This window comes from Tyto alba, unplaced genomic scaffold, assembly GCF_018691265.1.
Source record: "Tyto alba isolate M040663 unplaced genomic scaffold, T.alba_DEE_v4.0 Super-Scaffold_22, whole genome shotgun sequence".
In the NCBI taxonomy this organism is placed as follows: Eukaryota; Metazoa; Chordata; class Aves; order Strigiformes; family Tytonidae; genus Tyto; species Tyto alba.
Window position 1 is genome coordinate 7919280 of NW_024881296.1, and position 24154 is coordinate 7943433.

General features: G+C 36.6%; 2 protein-coding genes across 2 annotated transcripts in view; one reads left to right on the forward strand and one right to left on the reverse strand.

Moving 5' to 3' along the window:
- Positions 1-454: 454 nt before the first annotated feature.
- Positions 455-1990, forward strand: LOC116965613 (cytochrome c oxidase assembly factor 6 homolog). The gene is made up of 2 exons (XM_033009716.2): positions 455-793; positions 1563-1990. The coding sequence occupies exons 1-2, from the start codon at positions 650-652 to the stop codon at positions 1656-1658; spliced, it is 240 nt and encodes a 79-aa protein (XP_032865607.2). The 5' UTR covers positions 455-649; the 3' UTR covers positions 1659-1990.
- A 682-nt stretch (positions 1991-2672) lies between these two features.
- The window catches only part of TARBP1 (TAR (HIV-1) RNA binding protein 1), a 39195-nt gene continuing 17713 nt past the window's right edge, over positions 2673-24154 (reverse strand). Inside the window, exons 14-30 of the mRNA XM_042795941.1 lie at positions 22345-22506; positions 20696-20889; positions 19749-20004; positions 19473-19661; positions 16059-16258; positions 15841-15912; positions 14576-14696; positions 13069-13179; positions 12373-12522; positions 11045-11131; positions 9972-10168; positions 8732-8813; positions 7201-7372; positions 6766-6957; positions 5651-5775; positions 4329-4465; positions 2673-3052 (exon numbers count right to left, since the gene is read on the reverse strand). Of these exons, the coding sequence (XP_042651875.1) occupies positions 2887-3052; positions 4329-4465; positions 5651-5775; positions 6766-6957; positions 7201-7372; positions 8732-8813; positions 9972-10168; positions 11045-11131; positions 12373-12522; positions 13069-13179; positions 14576-14696; positions 15841-15912; positions 16059-16258; positions 19473-19661; positions 19749-20004; positions 20696-20889; positions 22345-22506 (2613 nt within the window). The 3' untranslated portion in view covers positions 2673-2886. The remainder of the gene's footprint in view (positions 3053-4328; positions 4466-5650; positions 5776-6765; positions 6958-7200; positions 7373-8731; positions 8814-9971; positions 10169-11044; positions 11132-12372; positions 12523-13068; positions 13180-14575; positions 14697-15840; positions 15913-16058; positions 16259-19472; positions 19662-19748; positions 20005-20695; positions 20890-22344; positions 22507-24154) is intronic.

The window sequence follows — 24154 nt, forward strand, 5'->3', positions numbered from 1 at the left end:
CACATTTACGGTAGGGCTTTACCACCCTTACTCCAGGTAAAGTTTATTTCCACTGGGATAAACCAGTTCTTTTTCCTTGCTTTTAATATCAGGTCGATTTAGCGACAGTCACGAGAAACCTTTCCAGATTGCTTTTTCCGCACGGTGCGGCCCAGCCGAGCGCAAGCCAGCGGCAACCAAGCGCCTCTGGGGTTTGTAGCCACACGCCTTTCGCAAACCCACGGCTGTCCCTCCTCCGGGCGAGAGGCCACAGCGGGGAAAAGCCCCACGGCAGGTCCTGCGGCCGGGAGGAGGCGGGGAGCGCCGGGACCGGAGGGGTGGGGGGGGGCAGCACCGGCAGCTCCGTCCCCATGGCGACCGCGGCCCCTCACGCAGGGGCGGGACAACCGGCCCCGCCTGCCAATCTCACCCGCGGCCGCCGGGGTCGCGCCTGCGCACTAGGCAAAGCGGCGCGGCCCTGCTTTCCCCTCCTCTCCAGCGCGGAGCCGTGACCTTCGCGGCGGGAGGCCGGGCCGGGGAGCGGGGCCCGTGCGGGGCCCAGGGCCGGGGGGACCGCGGGCAGGGCGGCGTCGGGCCTCGGGCAGCAGTCGGCGCCGGGGAGCGGGGCGAGCTAGAGCAACCGCCGCTTGCGTTCAGGTCGGCAGCGAAGATGTCGGCGCCGACGATGGAGGAGCGGAAGGCTTGCTGGGGGGCCCGGGACGAGTTCTGGCGGTGCTTGGATCGGTACGGGGACGACACCTCCAAGTGCGAGAAGCTGCGGGTCTCCTTCGAGTCCCGGTGCCCGCGGCAGTGGGTGAGCAGCCGCCGCGCTCGGCCTCCCGGGGCCCGGCCCCCAAAACGAACGGGACATTCATTTCCTTGCACGTCTGTAGCAGCATCGGCCAGTCGTTCGCACGCGGCTCCTGAATGAGAGCACCTTCCGCTTCCGGGGTGTTGGAACGCGTGGGGTGTGCCACTTCCCTCACGGATAACGCAGCACACCCTTGGGAGGTGTAACTGGGTTGGCACCAGGTCTTGGCTGGGAAATTAAAGCTCCTGAGTGGACCACGGACTGGGCCGGGAACTGTAGACAGTAGTGTAAAATACAGAGTACAGAGGGGAAAGGAAATGCAATCTCAAACTTTGAGATAGATATGCAGCTATTCAACCATACAGGTTTATTGTTTAATTAGAAAAAAATCTGAAAGATATTCAGAACCTCTTAGAAGTGCACAGAAATCACTGTTACTAAAGAAGGCAGGCTAATAGGGAAGGCAGGTGACGTGCAGTGAAAACAGCAAAGCGATAGACCTCTGTTGTTAGATGTCCATGGAAGTCCTGGGAGTGGTTATGAGAGGAAACTTGAGTTCACTTTCAAAATGATAAAAACACCCACAAAACACTGAAAACAAGCACACTCCAACCCACCTGTAGTCCTCAGCAGCGCGAGAAACTCCAAACTATTCACTTAAAATCCTCCTTAAGTTCAGTAATCAAAGATTGTTTAGTCCTTAATTTTGTGATGCACACAAAGCTCCTCCCTCTGCTTTCTTCTGACGAACATATTTTCTCTTTTTAAACAGGTTAAACACTTTGACAGAAGAAGAGACTTTTTAAAATACAAAAAAAAGCTTGAAACAGAAGGGTATCGGCCTTCAGAAGATGCTGGAAAGTCTTAGGTACTCTGCTTTCAAAATAATTAACTATGAAAGGAAGAAGCATAAGAAAGTGACAGAAGCTGAGAGCTTCTTGAACTCAAGAACTGGTAACCTGTCTCCCCAGATCACAGGCTGTTGTTCTTGTTGCAAGTTCTCATGTGTCTGCTGAAAAAAGATGGTCATCAACAGCTTTTTAAGGAGTATAATTCAAAGAAGTATGGTGCAGGGCTGTTCACAAGGCTAAGGTTTTGAATATATAATTAGTCAAATTGTTTCACAGGAATAAATGATTATTTATTAGTGTAATGTACATATTCTAAAGAGAACAATAAAATTGTTTTTCAGTAAGTGAACCAGCTTTTCCTTAAAAAAGATTCCATTCCAACTTCCCTTCTTTGTCAAAAGGAGATGGTAGGTATAATGTAATTTGTATTTGTCATTTACCAAGTATTTAAAAATATTTAAAAATACAGCTTAAGTCAGACAGTTAAATAAAATAGCAGCCGGTAGAAGACCTAGTGCATCCTGTGCATTTGATGTAATTTACGTATTTGGAATATGCTCGGTTTTTTATAAGCAGTAAGAATTTTTATGGTAGTGGTAACAATTTCCAGTCAGTAGCTCTGCTGGAAGTACAGCAGTTATTTATCATGATTCTCGCATTATGGCCTTTTGTGTAATTGAGGGGTTTTGATTACCTTATTGATGCAACTCCATTTAAAGATACAGACTGTTTACAGCAGATCAGTAAACTTGACTGTGAAAGGCATTTAAACAAGGGGCAGCATTTAATGTAACGTAAGAGAATTTACCTTGCCGAAATTATACAACCTAGTATATATCTAGATACAGCATGAAATACTTTGGCTACAGTAAGTTTTGATTGTGGTTACTGGAAGGCACCACTTCAGTTTTAAGTATGGTCATCACAATTTAAATAACTGCAGTAAAAATCCTGTGTTTTGAGTTTGGGATTGTTCATGGTACACTATGCTGATGTTCCAATAGTAGAAAAATCACTCACACCCCATGCAATATAAATAGTCTTTATTTTCAATGCAACAGTTTTATTTAAGGAGGTAAAGTGTTAAGGCATTTAAAAGTCAGTCTGAACACTACAGAAAACAAAACATGCAAAATTTAAGAATCCTCATTCACCCTGAGTTTGTGTCTCATCTATTCAGAATTTCATGTTGTAGCACCATAGGAAGTCACCCAGCTGTACTATAAGGCACAAAACTCTTGGCAGTTATTTTTGTTGTTTTTGCTTGATCACTTGTTGCCTCGTGTACTCCCAGATCAGCAGAGCTCCACTTACATGAACATTGAGCGATCGAATAATACCCTGCTGAGGAATTTCCACACAGACATCCAGGTGGTGAATCAGGTTTGCTGGGATTCCTTCATGTTCATTTCTAGTAAAGAAGAAACAGTAAGTTGTATCTAAGACAAGACAGGTGTTCCAGAAAGCAGAAGATGCAGAAGTCACAGTATCCAAACACCATTTGACAAATGGTGCATCTGCCCTCAAGCTAACTGATGGGGACAAGAAATTTTTTTTAAAAGCAGTAATACATTATAAAGAAAACATGGGGGACCTGACTAAGCGTTGATGTAGGAAAACTGGTAGAGCACTTAATCTTCAGTTCACTGGTGCAGCAATAGCTGAACACCCCAAACAAGGACTCCATGTCTGCCTTTATTTTGAAACTATCTATATATAGTGAAATAAACAGATGTAGATTAAATGACGAAGGCATAAAGCTGCTGACACAGCAGGGAAGCTCAACTGGCCACTTCACATTCAGTGAGGTTTTGGTATGAGGGAACATCAAGACTGATCAAAGCCTTGAACTGGAAATGTTTCACCTCTTCAGAGTGAGCACACTAGAAGATACCAAAGGTTATCAGTAATTAAAACTGTGTTTTTAATTAGAATAGAACAAAGTGATCATGAGACTACATTTTGAAGACAAGCTACATACAAAAAGGTTTGAAAACCAGGTATTTCTGCCTGCTTTGTCCTTAAAGACTAGGCAGGCCCTTCCTCCTGGTCTCGGTGTCCCTGCAATTCCACTAGCTTTCTGACTCATGGTCACTTTCCTCTAGATTTCCTGAAGCAGCCTCCCCTTTGTCACATCCGAGGCTTTCCTGATTACAGGAACTGATTATCGCTTTTCTCTGAAGTTGTCCCAGGCTCTGCTTGTACTGCAAAAACTTAACTACTTCGTCCCATGCCTCATTTTTAAAGCATCTCCCAGCCATGCACGCTCCCACTCCTGTCCTCCTCACCACGGTAAGCAGGGCAAACAGGCAGCCCTCCTCCTTGCTGAGCTCACCACAGCCTACACACATAAGGCCTCATATTAGTAAAGTGAATAGATGATAGCTCTATCACACCCAGAAAACTACAGTCCATGCAGTTGCTATCTGTACCCATTAAAAAAAAAAAAAAAAAGTTACAGTATATGGATAGGTTAAGTATGAGGAGAAAGATTGTTAAGATTGTTCAGGAGCAGACATCAAACCCTCCCACTTCTTAGCACACAAAGCCAGGCTCTGCTGTTTCCATCATCACGTCCCATTCTAAATCCATCTTTACCAATGTCACTTGGTTTTCGTATGACCAAAGTGACTAGTAGAAGAGATGGACTGCAAGAGGTAGATTTACAAAACAGCGACTGTTCTTACCCCAGCAATAATAGTGACTTCTCTGGGAAGCAATATTCTGTAAGATCAAAACTTCTAGCTGTCTGCTCCACACCAATAATAGTGTAGCCTTCCGTTTTTTTCTGCTGTAAATAATCGACAAGCTGAGATGGTTTCACCTGTCCATCAAAAGTAGAGAGAAATGTACAAATATTTAAATCTTACCATTTGTAAACTTTTGAAGTTACTGTAAAAATCAATTTACTTGGACAACTTTTAAGATGAATGACTTTTCTCCCCAAAGACTCTGTCCATATACATAGTTTAACATTCTAAAAGCTCTTCAGCAACAGCACAGAAGGTTAAGCAATGCCACAGAAATGCACTCTGCAGATACAGTGAACAAAGGCTTTTCTATGCTTCTGACAGCTACAAGCCTTACACCTGAATGTAAAAGAATCACTCTTGTATAGGGACAGGGTGCACAGCTCTCTTATTTAACCTGGAATTCCTTCCCAAAACAATACAACAGCCACTACTGCAGCTGAGCTGCTTTACATGCTTGCATTACAACTTGTGACAGCTTACAGTGAAGAATTTCGTAGTTGTCTTCATCCTACTCTCTAAACTGCTTATTTGTATTAAATGCCCATTTCTTCATCCAACAGAAGCTCTATCATCAGTACGCTTCTGTACGGAGATTAGGCACAACAACATGTGTCCATCAGCATTCTGCTTTAGGGAAAACACACTACAGCTATCTTGTTCTGAACAAAAAACCTAATAGGCTGAAAATAAACACTGTGGGGAAAAAAAATGAAAAATTTGCACTGATTTTTTCAGATAACTTAAAGTTGATCTTGAAAAACTGATTATTACAAAGTATCACAAACATATTTTCCACCAAATACTACATATATAGGTTTGAAACCCTCATTTTTATAAGCTAGATGATAGGTTCTAAAACCTTGGCACAGGTTAGCTTCAAGCAAACTCAAAAATTAGTCCCACGAAGTTACCAAAAGCAATGGAACAAACAAGATAAATGAGGTGATGTTCAACTTTTATAAATAAACATTAAATTCCAACTCACCACTATAAACCACGGAATGAGATGTAACAATGACAGCTCACATAATCAGTTTATCACAGCAGTAAGAATTTTAAAGTATTTTTTAAATTCTTTTTAATGGGGTTGACCCAAATTTATAGCAAAATACTCAAGATTAAATCTCAGATAACAATGGGGGCTTCTGTTAAATAAAAGATTCAGTTTTGCAAAATACGAAAAGACTCTGAAATATGCATCTGATGAACTGAAGATGTACCGTATACTTCTTAGCAATTAAAATGTTTCCATTCACCTCAACAAGGGGGAGCCACTGCTCTGCAGAAACACTAAGATGCTGAAACTGCTTATCCTGTATATAATGAAGGCTGCCGACGACTAATGCAGATGCCCCAAATATTTCACTTGTCCGACATAAACCTACAAACAGAAGAATTGAAGTGGTTTTTGTATAGAAAATAAACACCAAGACAGAATACTTTAGCAAGTGAAAAAGGACAAAGAATCCAGGAGAGAAATGGTTACTTTAGTCCTCTATTTGTAATCAGTTTCAGCTGCTTCTTAGGTCTGTTCCAAGCCACACTTTGTTCCATATAATTTACCAGGAAAAAAAAAAAAAAGTTTTGTAACTTAGCAGAAAGATAAAAATTAGAAAAGCACTATGTCTAACAAGGTGTACAATTAGTACTGTAGAAGCATGAAGTAATGGGTCGGTATACAAGCCTTGGCAGGGATGGATGGACACACACACATGCACTTAAGCTTTAAATCCAGAACCTGTTTAAGGAAAGTCTTGAGAGAATGACACATTACAGCATTACAGTGCAGGCAGCACCAGCTTGCGGACTTATTTTTCATTAACAGTCTCATTGCAGTTATTTAAACTGCTGACAACAGCAAGCACAATGCAATAAGAGTATTTGCAGGATTTATTATATCACAGCTTGCACAACATTGTGAAGAAGTACTTAATCAGGAACAGGCACTTTCCTGTCCAACAGTCATGAGAAACCAGTAGGTCTACAAGATTTAGTTTAATTGTTACAACAAAAAAAAAAAGTAAATGCAAATTATTTCCTTTAACTGCATACACAGTTGGAAAACTCAACTGTAACAAAGAATACAAAACCAGTAAGAAACAGAGCATGATTTACAGCAAAGTTCTACTTAAAGTATGTTATGTCAAAGTACATTTTTTTTTCCCCTTTAAATGTAACTACAGAAGACCCCTTCTTCTGAAGAGGGGTAGTATTTCTGTTGGTTAACAGTTTTTTTCAGGATAATCATCTATTTATCTGAGCAGTACTTAAATAATTTTCTAATTAGCAACATCAGATGAAATTCATTCCTATTATCCGAGTGGGCTCTAAGGTCTAAAATGAAAGTTTAAAAATGTGCAATCAAGCTTACCTCCTAAATTGGTAGGCTTATCAATAAGTGAAGCCACTACAATCAGTCTGCTGTTTGATTTACCGAGTTTAGCAGCACGATCCTGAAATACCATTTCCAGGTCTAAACTAGGAGTACTGTTTTTCCAGGGTATAATCTTTTTCTGAACATCAGTCCATTCTGTCTGGCTCTCTGTTTCAGATGAATTTGAACCTATAAAAACAAGTAGTATTCATGTGGATATGCAAGTGGTAGTGAAACTACTGCTTCAGTAAAGATTATCTAAATGATAATACTGTAGACACCATTAGTAATGTACTATTATTTTATGGTATATACTCTGCTCACACAGATACAAGTCTACTTCAGCTGAAAAACAGAGATCAGATTTAATACAGATGTATACAGCTACTACATACAAATAAATATATTGAATACAGATTAACTATCTTTTACCCATGTCTTGCTGAGACCAGTCACTTGGTTTCAGATCACGAAGTTCCATTCGAGAATGACACCACTGAAATGCTGGTGGCAAAGGAATATCAGTGAATCTGTCAAATTTAGAAAGTGAGATCCATTCGTCTTCAGCAAGTTCCGAAAGGCGGGGAAGAGTGTAAAATATTGTCTGCAATGTAACACCGTGTTATTAGCAGAGCACCACTAAAGCAAGCAAAACAGATAAAATTACCAGAGATTAGTTTATCGTTGCACATGCTTTTATCTAGCATTCTATGATTTCAATACTTTTTTTTTCTTGGTACTTGACATAACTTACTAATATATCTCTCAATATTCATCACTTTACATATAGTGCTATCCCCAAATTTTTGTAAGTCTAGTCTCTTTCTCCCTCTGATTAGACCTTTTTTAAGGACTGCATTGATTAGTATTCTGAAGTTCCAGAATACCAAAGAATGAACGCTATGCTTGAGGTCTTGTGAAAGTGTTTTATGCATAACACTAAAGAGTTTTCAGATGCTCTTACGCACTTCTAGTAAAGAATGCAGATTGATTTAATGTCAAAAACAATATAGTCAAAAGCATTAAAATCTAGTGGTAAAATCCAACTCAGCACTACCCATAGGGCTAACCACAACTTACCACGGAGGAATAAGCACACACATCAAGGGAAAGGCTGAGTAAGATGAAGATTGTGAAACCCAGACATTTTGTTTATCTCAATGCACCCTCAAGATGAAGATGCACCCTGAATACATTTAAATACTCAACAAGCATTAGCCTTGTTTTTGGTTTGGGTGTGGGGATTTGGGTTTTTTTTTTGGTTGTTGTTGTTCAGGATTTTCATTTCCAAAATTTTGATAAATCATATCTAGCATATAAGTGTTCACAAAAATATATAAAAAACTCCTTCTCTGAAAGATGACACTGTGCCAGAACACATGTACCCCTTTTTACATTCATGTTCTCTTGTATTTTTCAGCTTAGTCCCTCCCTCTTATTTTTATTTGCACTGTTATTTTTGCCTTCCTTTCCTCAGTGTTTATTCAGCTGTCAGTCATTTAAGTTATAGCAAAAAGGATAGCTGAAAAATATGCTCTAGAAGTTATAAACGTGTATCCTGTTCACATCAAAGAACAATTTAGTTAAGCAACCTCAAGGTACTTCTAAGAACAGGAGATGTCTCAAAAATCTTAATAAACTACATGTGATTAAGTAGATGCTATTCAGTTATTAGAAGTAACTTTTCCAGCCACACATACAAAACCTGAATAACTCCCGCACAGACGGGCACATTTATCACATAAACCTCTTCGTATTTGACCTAGGTTTTAAACACAATATTAATTAGAGAATTAAGCTGCAGTCTTAGTCTAAAATCCATTATAATTTAGGTGAGGTAATTTTTCAGAGTTTTGAATTAATAATAGTTCACCATTATTCATCCTACAATAGAACACAGAAAGATAAAAATATAGTTGTAAAACTACACAAATACAGTGATCAACAACTATCTCAGACTTGCCTCTAGACTATAATCCTCAAGTGGATGAAATGTTGCAAAGAAGAAGTGATCTTGGATACGCTGCCAGTTCCTTCTAGCATTCCTGTAATTGGAGAAAGTAATGCAAGATGCACAAAAAGGCAACGTACTGGATTTTTTTTAATTGTCGGATTGAAGTAAGACAACCTGACTGTATTTACTGTATAGTGTATGGGAAAGAAAACACTTCAACAATAAAGCAAGAACCCCTTTTAAAAAAAAAAAAAGGGCATTCAGGAAATAAAGTTTTATTTATGTTTCAAGAAAGGCCTGTAACATGTCACCAAATTCTATTATCAAAAGAAGCAAGTTTGACAAGAGAGAGTATCCCATCTAGGCCTCTGAAGGAAACTGAATACTAGCATATGGTTCACTGACAACTTTTAGCTGTCCAATAAAAAAACAACCAAACAAAAAAACCCAACCAAAACCCCAAAAAACACAGACTCCTTCCTCTGCTGCTTTCTTCTATCCCATATCTTGAAATGCCAACTTGGGTGATTTAACAATGACAGTGATTGGGGAAACAAATACTAATGTTCCCAGAAAAGAAAAACCAAAAACCAACAAAACCCACCCCAAACCTGTTAGCAGCAATCTCAAGTTTATGTTGGCTGACAACAGTCAGAAATTCTAAATAATTTTAATTAACTCCTAAAAACAGGGCTAAAAAAGTGAAACAAACACACAGACAGCACAAAATTTAACTGAGTTGTTGTATTTACAAATCAGCAAGCAGAAAAGCATTTCTGTAAAGCTCATTTAATCATCACCCCAAATTGATTTCCCTATCCATTTTTCTCCCACAGAAGTTTTTTCAAATATTAACACCAAAAATATTTTGGAGTTTTATATTTGAGAATTCACTGGTATCAGGAAGTTTGGAAAAATTAATTTTATTGCTTCAAAACCCATCAGGTAAGAAAATTAACCACTCCTGACTGTCTTGTTTTACCCCACCTCTGAACTATGAGCACTGTTCAAACATGCCTTGAGTTTTTCCTCTTGTGCTTTCAGACCGTAATGCTACACTGAATTATCACTTCATTTTCTTTGCTGATGATTAGATTTCAATTTCCAAGTTTTGGTTTATTTTTAAGCAGAGTTAAAAAAATCCATAAAACCCCACAAAAATTATCGACAGCTATTTTAGAAAATTAGACTTGCTGCAAATGGCTCAGAAGACCAATGTTAAACTATAAGTCAGAAGAATGTTACTAACCCTGTGCCATGCATATTTTCCACTTGTTGAAGGCTAGATTCAATAACTGGTGTCAGAGCTTCAAATTCTTCCACATGCAACATTCTGCACATACCCCAGATTTTTTTAAGGGCAACTAACGCATAAAGTCGAACGCTGAAATTATGATTGAAACACCACTGTAGAACAACTATGAGGGCTTTCTTCAAAGCTGGCTTCTAAAAAAAAAAAAAAAAACAAAGACTCCATGTAAGTCTTAACATACCATTCAGAAGCAGAAAAGTAAGAGTGGCCCAAGACACAGCAAATTCCTCAAAAAACAGCCTTTCAAAAAGTCCAAAGCTTTAACAGGACATATATGTGCAAATACAGTCTTCAGAACATGGTCCTGATTTCCTTCCTTCTCACTAGGGCACTACAGCCCCACTTGTGTTTTGAAAATGCGTTAACTTTCTTTAAAAATTATCACTCTGCATGCACTGAAACCTCTATTTACTTCTGATTTTCTAGCTCTTAGAAAGCTGATCTTGCAAATGCATGCAAACACTAAAAAAATAACAGAAATGCCTGGATTGCTACAGATGTGAAGTAGTTGATCTAATGTAACATCTGGCTGTATTTCAACCTCTATTTTAAAGTTCAGTAAAAAAATTGAGAATTCCAAATAAAGAATTCTAAATGTAATATGGACCAGCTATGGCCAAAGGAATCCATACTGGAGTGTTGTTTCTACAGAAAGACCGCCTTCTTCCAGGTTATCTCTGCCCAATTTCATGCAGATTAAACAAGAGCAGCAAGGAAAACAAACCCAGGTGCATCCACATGTTTAGTTAAAACTGCAGTAGCTATTCTAGAAAAACTCACAGGTAATCAGACCCTATGTATCCAGAACATATGCCATTTAGCTAATTTTCACAAATTCAGAATGTTGCAGAGGTGACAGGAAGAATTAGTGTTTTCCATATCAAAGGATACCTTAGTAGGAAGTGGGTATTAAAAAGGTTTTGCAAATAGACTACAAAAGATGGGTTTTATTTCAGAAATCCATATACAGTACAACTGAATAAATAATGAACACTTTTAGTCAAACTTACTTTCTCAGAGATATTTTGAAGAATGATGTCAAAGTGTGATAATACCGATAAAAATGTGCAGATGCTTGTTTTAAGTTTTTCTTCATCCTAAAGCAAAAGAGAAGGTAGCAAGAAATATGCATATATAAAACATTTTTATACCCTCTAAGTTTTCACATGTTCTGCAGGTGAAACAATATCAATACTATTAAAAAAACCTCTATGTGTTTCCACAGTAAAATTTACTAAACCACTAACATATCAATCAGAATGAAGCATACAGCAGTGTAAATGAGTTAAAATTCAACCCAAGTTCACTGTATTCTGCACAGGAAAAAAAAAAAAAAAAAACCACCAAAACAACAAAAAAATCCCAGAACCACAGCATGCATCACTAGCAAGCAAAGTTGTCTCAGAGCAGTATTAAAAACCTGACTGGTCTTGGGCAAAAAAAATATATATATAGTTTTCCATTTTTTAAATTTTACTTAATTTTAATTCTTCTCCTACTGTTTGGCTTTTAAAAACACTACAGTAGCATCTAGGCTACTTGATAAGTGAGAAGTAATCTACATTTAACTATTATGAGCGGTGAACTTCAGCAGAGGCACCAGTGCAAGTAATGTAGTAATGTCTTCCTGTACACTGGAGGAGAGGCAAGTATGTACATTTTCTCAGCCCAAATGTACAATGCTAACAAATTCAAGGATATCAATACAGAGAATCGTTAATTCTACAGGTCAACTCTTATGGGTAATTACTTAAAGAAGAATCCAAGACATAAAAATGAAATGCTAGTAAGTCAGTTCTCAGTCAACCCTTTCACGACTTTTGGGTACCACCATTCAAACCCTGCCTCCAGTTTTGGAACCACGTTACAGAACTCCACTGCAAGGGAAGTCCATATTAAAAGCTGCCAATTGAGTATGTGTCATGCAAGTCATGTTCCCGCTGACAAGATGAAGACACAAGTGGGGTTTGGAAACCACAAGTGACTTTGCAGTATCTTCCCAAACACAGTGTCTAGGGCATTCATGTGTTCCTGATGCCTCTGACATTGGCAACTGCAAAGAGTACCCTGACTCACTGTGCCATGACTACTCTGCCCAGAATACAACATTATAAAAGGAAATCTCTCAACTAGAGGAATTCACTTGTATTCAGCCCCCTTCTATATCACAAATTTCTCAGGCTATAGTTCAGACTCACTTCCAAGTTACTTTGATTGGCTCAACAACTCACTGCTTCTGAAGGAAAGTTGGAATACACAGGAAATAAGATGTGAGAAGACAAACTGTATCCTCTTTGTTCAAATTACTCTTGAACTGAATGCCAAAGTTCTTACTTACATAGCAAAAGCAATCCCAGAATTTATTGATGAATTGGGGGTACTTATGTAGACTCAATATAACAATCCATTCTATGAAGTATTTCACAGATGCTTGATTGTTACTAAATCCAGCCTGAAAAACTTTGTCAAGGGTTCCACACAAAAAATTCTAACAAAACAAAATCAGACAATCATTCAGTATATTGTTAAAGCTATTTCCACGCAGAAAAAAAAAACTAAAACAACATTCTCAGCTTTATCATTACATTAGAAATATTTTAATACTCATACAAAACATTTTAGAACCATCAAATTTCTTTATTATACTTTTCAAATATTTTATTTTGAAGAAGCATTAGACAAAACTAAAATTTCTCAATTTTCTAAGCGTTCATAAAGTAGCAACATTTTTACTAAATGAAAAGCGTTAAATCAAATAGTCAGTACAGAGCTTTAGCTAGCTTTAACAAGAAGAATCTAGCCTCCTCTAATTCTCAAATCCAAGAAAAAGTTTTCAGTGACCTCTAGAAATGCATCATAAACCTGTGACTTCAGGCTGAAAGAAGGGAACTACACAGAACTTCTATATCAGCCACAGCAATTACATGCCTTTTATACCCTGCTGTAATTTAACATACACACTTTGTATGACACCAAATTATTTTTGAAAGTAGGTGTACATATATATTTAAGAATTCATAGTGAAGAGCAATACCTGGTCAAGCTTCGGAAGAAGAACTAAGAGTGTCTGCCATACACGGTTTTTAATCCTATGCTGTAAAGAGTTTGCATAATAGCGTGTTCTAGATCTGGACACCAGTTCATCCTGAAAGCAGATTAAAACGTTTGTTATGTATTCTTCCTTTAAAATGGAATACATGGAAATATACTTTATTGTACTGAGAAAGCAGCATCTACTGCACGGCATTAAATACCAAGTTAGGAAAAATATATTAATTTCATTTCTTTAGAATTAAATTTTGAAGCCTGTCCATGAGAAGTTCAGAAAGTTGAAAAAAAAATATGCAATTCCACTTAGTATTTTTAGTTAAGAGCACAAAAAATATTAGGCATTAAGATTCTTCAAACAGCGGAAAGTTGAAGAATTTACAACACCTACTATATGTGAACAATTAAAATAGCACTACATAACATGGAGCAGGAAGACTCAAGCTGTCATTTAGTTCTATAAGAACTAATGATCCTAAGTGAAGAGATGAGTATATAAATGAAAACGTTTCTACTTTAGTGTCTACATTTTAAAAAATGGGTTTAGTCATGCTATCAATTAGATCAGCTTGTAACTACAGCTCTAGTTTTGAGAAAGAAATAGATATTGTGCAGTAAGATGTTTTACATTAAAGAAAATGAATTAAATAAATGAAGCTTTAAAAGGATTTGAAATTCATGTCCTCATATAGCTTAGATTCCTTCCCTATGTACTCTGTTTTAGCCTTCAAAATACATGACACCCAAAACTATTTCCTTAACTTTAAAAAAAAAAATCATTTGGTAATCCAAGTCCTATATTAATATTAAAATGCAAATACACTTTATTTTTATGTGTTTAAGCTTCATATTTAAGCAAGTAAGGAACTAATTTTTAAAGCTCACTTTTCACACTTTGATCGATCTTACAACACAAATATTATACATTTTTCTCCAGCAGTTAATTGACAGGAGTGAAGGACCACTCATTTCTTGTTCTTCAGACAAAAGCAGAATTCTACAGTACCAGAATGCATGGATGATGTTCTAATAACAGCTACAGTAGTATACCCGTGACTTTACACTACTGCCAATGCATAAGCAGCTATGATATAAATGAAAATCAGACCCTGACCTTCTCCATTAATTCTGTTTATAAAGATCTTCAAATGAGAAAATAGCACTCTCAATTCAAAAAGGTAGTTTGCAATTGTTGAAGCGAAATGCAGTGCTTCAAAATGCAGCCTAAAGATTCTTAATGGAACAATGGTTACAACTTGGATTACATTCCATGAAGTCAGAAAATCCACTAAAGAAATAAACCTGAAAGACAATTTTTACTATTTTGATTTGGCTGAATAGACTTTTGTCTCATGACCAAAAAAAGTATATTACTAGGCAAATCTAGACAGGCTATACAAACAACTGTAAATACATCCTGTCAACAGTAAATCCTTAGCATTTTATTAATTGTACTAACGTTACATTTCTATAAAAAGAGAAACGAAATTTACTTTATCAAGCAGTTTGATGAAAATGTCTTCCATAAATGTCTTATGCGAGATATTTGATCCATCCAGCAAGCACAGAAATTTAACAGCACAAACTCGAATGTAGTGATCATCTCTATTTGTACTGTAAGATATTAATAAAAAGAAAAAAAAAAATCAAACTCTACTTGTTCAGACATAAAGATAATTGCTAAATTATAAAAAAAAGCACCAAACATCATCTTGAACATACAGCCATCATGTTGTCTATAGTGAGACAATATGCAAATACGTAGAACCAGAATTTCAAAGTCTGTTCATCTTTGCTGAGGAAGAAAACTAGTGAGTTCCAGATAACCTGTCCCTGCTCCTATCTACAGGACTTTAACAGCATCTTCTAAGCATTTAAAATAATTTTCTACAGAAGTAGCTGTATCATAAAAAGTTTCTGAAGTTCTGTACCCATAAACTGTAATCTTAAACTGACTAATTTATGCTTACAGTATTGGTCAAATGTTCTAGTCCGAAACATTTCATTTCTATTAGTTACTCAGGGACACCTAGAATAATTAATGCCAAGAGTAGAATTAATGGCATTACAGATAACAAAGCATTGCACTGCACAGCTGCAGACTGTCACAACCAGGCATTTGAAAACCAAGTAGCTCTTGGGAGCAAACACAGGAGCAGTGAACTTTGGCAGCAGATTTTTTTAAAAGCTCAGGTTTTATCTACTACTAAGAATTCTCAAAACGCTATGTTAGAACTGTTTCTCTGACTTTCTTCCACGGAGTAAAGGTGGGAGTGAAACTACAAAAAAATTTCAATAATCCAGTAGCCAATGTCCCTGTTTCAAAACCTGGAGGCAGAGCCTACTGTCAGTATTCAAGCTAAAAAGGCCTACAACCAATGCTAAAAAGCCAAGCTCCAAATCTGGCCTACAGTGATAAGGTACACAACAGCTCTGCATCCTAAAAAAGTATGACTTTTATGAAGTGAAACAACGGGGAAGTAGTTATTTCAGAACTCATTCATGTTACCAAGTGGGATATATTTTCCTGAAAGTACTCTGAATTTTTCTACATTTTGTATTTGAATTATAATTAGATATATATCCCTTTTAACAATTTAAAAGGTTATGAATATAGTCCTTATGGATCCCTTCCAAGTCAAAATATTCTATGGTAATGAGCTGACTTCAAAAACAGTATCTTTCCTGTTGTAGCGTCAATCATAATGAAGATACAATTCACACCAAATATTTTAAGGTGTATCCTCAAAATCATTACCTTTCTGTAACAACATTTGCTGCACATTTTTCTCCAAGATTTTCTATGAAGGCATGGACATCCTGAATAAGTCTTCACAGATGAGAGACGACAAAGCAACAAAGTTAGCAGAATATCATACAAAAGCTGTTTTAAATAGTTATCTCAAAGTTTAAAAGAAAACAAAGCACACAAAATTATAAAAAATATAATCATGAACATTTCTTTTATATGTATACCTTTGATCTCTCCTAAATACAGTTCCAAAGACACAAGCCTCAGTGATAAGTTCACAGTAATTTCCAGCATTTAAGAAAGCATTTGTCAAGGCACTTCTCTCATCAACAGTGGGAAATATCCAAGATCGACAACAATGACTAAGGACTACATTGAAGACTCCAGTCTTTGTAGTGGACATATCTATAAGCTTGAAAATTATCTGAAAAGAAGAAGGAAAGATTCAGGTCTAATCTTCCTCTTCATCCTATCTCTGCCCAGGTTAATGCTGCCTTCAGCCTATTTACAATTCCCTGATTATAAGGGCAGGTGAATGGGCAACAGTTGGCCCAGTACATGCTTATGCTAACAAAAGATAAAACTGACCTTTGCTTAAACACATATAACACCAGATGCTCTACATGAATCTCCTGGTAACTGGAACAAATGCATCTGTGCTTACTTCATGAGTACAAACCTCGTGTTCTTCATAATTCCTTACCAATTTGGAAAAAAAAAATTAAACATTAGACAACATTTCTTCCATAGGTAGCCATATCGCTAAATCCCTTCTTTAATGAGGATTACATTTATGCTGAAGTTAAAGTTCATATTTGAGTTAAATGTCTCTGTACCATTTACTTTTTGTCTCAGGAGGCCATGTTTAATATATATGAAACTATCTACAACTTCCCCAAAGAGAAAAATAAAAGAAGAAAAATGGCTCCCAAATTCTCCTTTCCTACTCCCTTCATCAGTCTAAGTTCAAGAGTAAACTTCAGCTACAAAGTAAATTTCTTCTAAGAAATTGCAAGCGTTTGGGAGAGAAGAGGGAAATTCAGAATGAACACGTGGGGTTTTTATAAATTCCTTTTTAGATAACATCAGTTAGGAGCTGTTCATGAGAATGGTTTTCCAGAAGGTGTGACAGCCCTTACAAGAAAAAGCTTCTTTTCTTCCCTGCTCTGAAATTATACTTTTGATAATGTGACAATTCTTTGACAGTAACTCTGTTTTTATAGAGAAAGGTGAATCACTAAGGTTTAAAGCATCAAGTAGCTCATGAAGAGCTAACACTGAAATACTTCAATGCTCTCTGAAGAAACACTTTCTGGAAAAAAAAAAAAAAACCCACCCTGGAAACATTTGGTCTTTTTACAAAGAATTCAAACTTTTCTTTTAGTGCAAAGACAGGCATTGTAACTCTCCTAATAATTCCTAAATTGAACTATTGTGGTTCACCTATAAGGAAGCAGCATGACATTTACTACGCATTTCTCAATCCCAAAATGTTTTTCAGTTTTTTCATTAACATAGTAAAAGTCCAGCACACACAAAAGAAATTTAAGAAATTTAAGTTCTAGCACAATTAACATTTGAATACTCACAAAGGAGAAGTGCAGCAGAAGAAATTAAGCATAAGAACACAGTGCTCTGGGCACCTCTGCGTTTTACCACAGCAATATTCCCTTTTTTGGCTCAAAAATACCCCTTTGTTCCATCCCTTCTAACTAGTATTAAAAAGACAGAGTGCACTGTGGTAGACAAAATTAAAATTACACTTCTGTGACAAATCAGTATCAGGCAGTTCCATTTTTTCTTTAGCTTAAACTATACAGCCATTGCACAAGGGTCAATGGCAGCAGAGACTGCTGAGGAGTGGGGTAAGAATATACGTAAGTAGGCACTTGCTTGGGAACTTTATCTTCATTTTCTTATGAAGGGGCAGAAGGTGGCTTGACCAGATGCCCTTTGTTGAGTATAGGAGACCTTCATTAGCTCCTTGGTGCCTGCTGCCATGGTATGTCCCACTGCAGACAATGGGATAGCTGTCACACAGACTCAAGACTCTCAACATTGGCAAAATACACCTTACATAATGCTTGAAATACTGACGATAAGACAGTAATTATAAGAATTTAAACAAATTTTAAGATCCAATAAAAATAAAAAACTAACTACAGCTCATCAGTTACTACAAGATTGAGCATACAATTATCCATTACAGATATTCATTAAAAGAAAAAGCTAACCAATTCCTAGAACTGAAGAGATATTTTACCATCTGCATGGTAAAATACCATTACTTTGCATACATATCTTGTTTTGGCTTGGGTCCACACGAAGACTACAAATGCGAAGTGTTATCTACTGTTTAAAACAGATGACAGTAACATTCATTTGAAACAAAAGAGCAAAAATTAAAAAAAAAAAAAAAACCACAACACCAAAATATATTAAAAAATTCAAAAATAACAAAGAGAAAAATAAATGGGACTATATTTTAAGATACTTCAGGCTAATATGGAGACATTACAGCAATTTTAAATAGCTAAGAAGTGTCAATTTTTCTGTATTTTATTAAAACTCATTTTGAAGTGTCTGGGCTGAAAATAAAGCTGAGACATTTGCTCTTATTTACAGTTATGAGCGTGACACCAGGATAGAGCTACTTACAGTGACTTCAAAGTAAAACTGCAATCCCTTCTAATAGGATTTCTGAGCTAAGTACAAAGCAGCCCATGAGACTATAAGTCTAAGCATATACATATATTGGTAACTGTGTAATGCTACTCCACTAAAAGTCTTGCAGTCATTATGGACTGTTCTGCACAAACATTTAATTGATGCTCAGAGGGAAAGAAAGAAAAAACCCAAGAAAGATTATTTAGAAGAGAAATAGTAAAAAACTTCATTGTATAAAGTCAAGATGAACCAACAAGCCCAGTACTGAATGCAGTTTTAGTGACATAAAATTAAAGGAGAACACCATAACATATGCAAGAACTTTTGGAGTACAGGAAGCTGCATATACCTTACAAAAAAAAACAAACAAACAAAAAAAAAATCTAAAAGTTTTTCTTTTCCTCCTCTTAACTATGGAGGCAGCTCTACCATGCAGTCTTAAATCAAACTGTAATTAATTTTTGTGTTTTCTACACCTGGACCCTCAGAGACAAAAAAAGCCTTTAAAGAAGCAGTTAACCAACTACAAAAGTTTTGAACAGTTCTAACTTCATTTAAGAAAGTATCTTCATAAAGACTAAACTATTAGGAAAAGGCATAATTTTCCAGAGTATTAATAGATTGTGACAGTTCAGGTGGCAAATCCTGAATATTCAAGAGGAAGTACATAATGTAAAAATAAAATAGAAGACCAAAAATCCCATATTACTGAATGCAGAAGACATTAAACAGTCTAAAAAAAAAAGTCTAAGAGATAGTGCTTTTAATTTTCTGTGTTGCAAGAACAAACAATGTATTTGTTTATCCTCAATCTAATTCTCAGATCTTTTGTTTTAACACTCTCAAACCAGTACCTTTTTGGAAATGAAAAATTCACAACAATAGCTGAAGGGAAAATAAAAAGTAAAATAGATCTTATCTGGATCTAAAAATGTATGCTCCTTTCCCAAAAAATAATTCTTAAAACTGACCTCTTTTATTTTGGCATATGCTTGACCCTTTGCACTTGCAGCAACAGCTAGAACCTCACTGTCAAAGATGAACTGAACAAAAGCTTTTAGATTGGACCAAAATATTAGCTGTGTGTTGCTCAAAGAGGATATAATTTTCCAAGCCAAATCAAATGCTTCTATGCAGAGAGACTCTGATGAGTCCAGAAGCTGAAAATAAAGAGAACAACAAAGTGTTACGCTGGACAAAAAACACCCCCAAAATTATGAATATCATGCAGTTGTTTTATCTTTTACCTTGGGAACAAGGACCTTCATGCAGTCGAACACAGGTAAAACTTGGTCTGAAGGTAGAATAGTCAGGGCTTCTAATGCTGATTGTAGAATTTTTCTTGACCGCTCAACTGTAGATAATGACATTTCTGAAGCTTCTTCATACTCTTGAGCCAGTGTTGGAAATGAATTTAAAATGAAACGAAGGCAAATCCACTGGTCACGAATATAGCGTGCAACAATTTTCCCCCATCCTTGAGATGTTGTTTCTTCACATAAACTGTAAGAAGAATTTTATTCTTAAACAGATAGTGTATTAATTTATCCTGCACATTCCTACTCTACCAGGAACAGCTTAACTGTACAAACTCACTGTATTTCTTCAAGACACTAAAATTTACACAGGTTCAAGGGGAGACTGGACAAGTTCACGGAAGAGTTATCTACAAATAAAGTTTTTTAAACAGAGAAAAATCAGTCCTGGGCTCAGGCAGTCTCATTAGTCGAAAATACCTGGGAGAGTATTTAGTGGAAACATCACTATATGCTGGCCATCTTTTTTGTTACCCAATAATTTGGGTTTTGGTTTTCAGTCTTGCCCTGGCCTTCCCTAACAGTAAATAAATTCCATTTAAACTTGCTTATGTACATTCTACGGTTTTGTGTAGTGTATATATATTTAAGCTGGCATAAGGATAAGCTATGTTCAAAGCTAGCTTTGACTTCATAGCACTGGTGGACTGGGCAAAACAACTTTTGGTCTGATCAATTACAGCTGCTTTCATGTTTTAAAACCTGAATGTTTAGACAAAAGAGCAACTGAATGAATAGTTTGTATGCAGAATTCTTCATTTTTATCTTGGCAAAAAGTTATCAAAAAAAAAAGAACAGAAAAATCCAGCATCTTAACCACTGCTCCACGCAAATAAAATTTATTCTGGAGAATTGCTGAAGCTATAGCACAGACATACCTACTTTTTTCTTCAATGTAAGATGGCTTCTTTAGTACTTCGTTGAAATGAAAAAAGGAAATAAATCTCTTCAGAGCATCCACAGAAGGTAGAGAGTCAAGGTGCACTTCAGGTTTCTGATCCATTATCTCACAAACTGCCGTAAGTGAAGCCATGCTAGCTACTTTTTTAATTTGTTCTTTAATCCTTGGGTCCTAATTAAAACCAAATCATATGTGAACAAACATGCACAGACTTCTAATATGATACAAAATAACTCATTGATACATTTGATAATTCTCCAATTTCTATCACCTCAGACATCATATGGTAGCAACTCTGTATTCTTCTATTTCCTTAGTTTCTTACCCTATGCATAATGCAGCTCTCCTTGACTGGGTCACTGCAATCAATCACAAGTTGCAAGCATAGAGAAAAGTATAAATCTTGCAAATTACAGTCACTTATTCATTAAGTGCAGGCGCCCAGGTTGACTATGATGGAACGCTTCTATCGTGCCACGTAGCAGTTTATATGTATAGCTGGATAAGGATTTGAAAAAAGACACGGGCCCATGTAGTCAGAAACCCAATGCAACAAGACAGCTGAAATTCAGAATATCAGATGCTAACTGCTCCAAGAGGCTAAAAGGTCACTACACCTACTATGATTATTTTGTGTGATAAATTCATATATTCAAAATGACATGAAAGAAAAAGTCTCAATAAAAAAGTCAATAAGCATATAGTTCCTTAATAGTGTTAAAAGCTCTATGTAATTTAAATGTCTTCAAGTTACTTTCAGCTGTCCAGAGCACAGAAAAGATTTTTTTCATCTGTAACTACTTAGTGTTTTGTTTTCTCTTCTTAAACTTAAGATGTATTATGAGTGTAACTGACACTGTTACTCCACTGAATGCAAAGTAAGCTGGTAGAGCCCCACAGTGAACACTAAGTTTGAACCAGAAAATGTTTACTTTGTAACAACTGGTAAGTAATTCACATAACCAAAGAAGGAAAAAAAAAATAAAAAAAATTAAGTCTTGCTCTTTGTTTCCTTTCAAAAGTAAACCTAGCAAATCAAACACTTAGAATCTTTTTTACTTACAATCCTGTGTAATGTGTTAACTGTTCTTGATAAACAACTCAGAAAAAAACGAAGATTATACTGCCCAATGAATCTTACTGTAAATGTCCTCCTTTTATAGAAGTTAATAATGTATATTTACCTTTTGAAAATATATCTATTTCAGATATACTAGCCTAATACATACAACTATGGGACAATGAACATAAACTACATGAAAAAGCCAAAGCAATGATGGGTTCTGGAATTTCTTTTTGTCTGTATGTTCCAGCTTGGAAATTCAACACATCATTAATACAAAAGACATTTTCATTTAGCAGTAACTTCCTTGGTAAGAGCGGTTCGTATTTGAGGAAAAAAACCCTTTTGAGCACATATAGTCCATTATTACAACTAAAGTTTTACTTTAGCTATATAGACATCTAAAAAATGAATAATAATATAGTAATAATAAAACAAAAGTACTAAAAATCTTAGCTACAAGTATTTTACATGAACATTACACTGCCAACTCAAGACACGTATCTGTTAGGGGATACATACACATACATTAATATTTACTCTTGTAAGTAATGTTAAATTACCTCTTCACAATTTCTCTCTTGAAGATTATGAAGAGAGGCATTTGTCAGGGACAAAATGAAATTCTTGATAGATGGTACTTTCTTCCAGCTGACTTGTAAACACAAATTCACTATCTCTGGAATTAAAGCTAAGTATAGATCACAACGATCCAGATCGCCAACCTAAAAAATGAGGAAAGAGAGGTAAACCGAAGCATTAAGAGGAAAAAACCTGCACTGAGAAGAAAGAAAACTAATAGTAACAATGATAGAAGGAAAACAACAGCAGTCCTTGCAGTTGAACGACTGTTTTTTTTTAATTTGGGGTTAGTTTTTGGTTTGAGGTTTTTTTTTTTTAATTGTTTTCTAAATAATTTCAACTTACAGGTTCTTTTAGTTTGGGGGCTCTGTTGTATGCCTTAGTAGAGACAGTGTGAAATTCTGAAAGAAATCTCCACTACTTTTAGCGGGCAAGTTCACTCGACTTCCCTTCCTGGGCGTGAAGGAATGCCACCGAAAAACACCTGAGCTAGCGCGAGTATCAGAAGCGGTGTCCCAAGCCAACTCCGTTACCAGACCACAGCACAGCACTGCACCCCGTATGCACACAGCGGTGTGCCCTGCACTTCTTCCCCAGCTGCACTTTATCTCATGGCTGTATCTTGCTTGTTTCACGGCTTTTTATTCTCCTCTTGTATTTGCAACTTTTCTTCGCATATCATACAACACACCTCCATATAAAGCCATGCACTCAAGGAACCACACGAAGAAAGAATTTTTCCTTCTTTAGTTTTGAGAGAAAATATACATTTGAGTTTCAACTGACTTTCAGACGCTGTTCTGATTCAACTCTAATTTTTGCTTTGATGCAGGACCATTTTTCACATCGATCTCCCATCGCACTCACATTTTGGGGACTGTTCACTACCAGATTTATTTTCTTTGCATCTCCCCTTCAATTCATACTTTCCACACTGTTTCAGAGAAACTACCCCAGAGCCCCATGCTCCTCTCCACGTTTCCACCCTTGCAGAAACACATGCTTTCCTTTTCCCACCAACTTACAGACTTCTTTCACTCTCTCAAACACAAGAAGCAAATTTGACTTCTGTTCATTATCATTTCTGCACACTTGTCCATATAACTTTCTCCATGAAGCCTAAACTGGTTTTCTTTTCTAAACTCACTCTTCATTAAATAATTCCAAAAATGCCACTTTACATTTTGTCCATCTCCCCATTACAGTCGCCTCTTCCTTTCCAACCTTTATGGTCTTCTCCCTTCTTCCCAATAGTCTATCCACACTATCCACTAAATTAATGATTTTAAGTTGATGTCTTCTCTTTAAATCTCTGGTTTGGTTTTCTGCCTTTTAGGACACAAAATTAAAGGTGACACAATTTAAGGTCACAATTGAAAAAATTGTGAAGATCTTACAACTTTGCATTTTCTCTTATTCCATATTCCTCTCTTGAAACTCCTAATCTATTTGTACCTTGCTTTCAAAGTTTCTATTTCACATTTCATTCACATTTTGAGTTTCGAGAATTAACCTCCTTTTTAACTTCCACCAACCTCACCTTCTCAAATCTGTTTTCATCCAATAATACCACCATTGTCCTCATCAACATCACATTCTAATTACACTTTCTCCATCTGGAAACATCTGTAAATGTTTTGCTTTACATGTCTTGTTTATTTTTATTTATGTATGACTTGAAAGCTCTTTAGAGAAGGAAACATGTGCCTTCTCTCTCTAAAAAGCACTGCAGTTCTTTGATACATTCAACAGGGTATTTTGAAAGAAGTCAAACTCCTCTACCATCAAGTC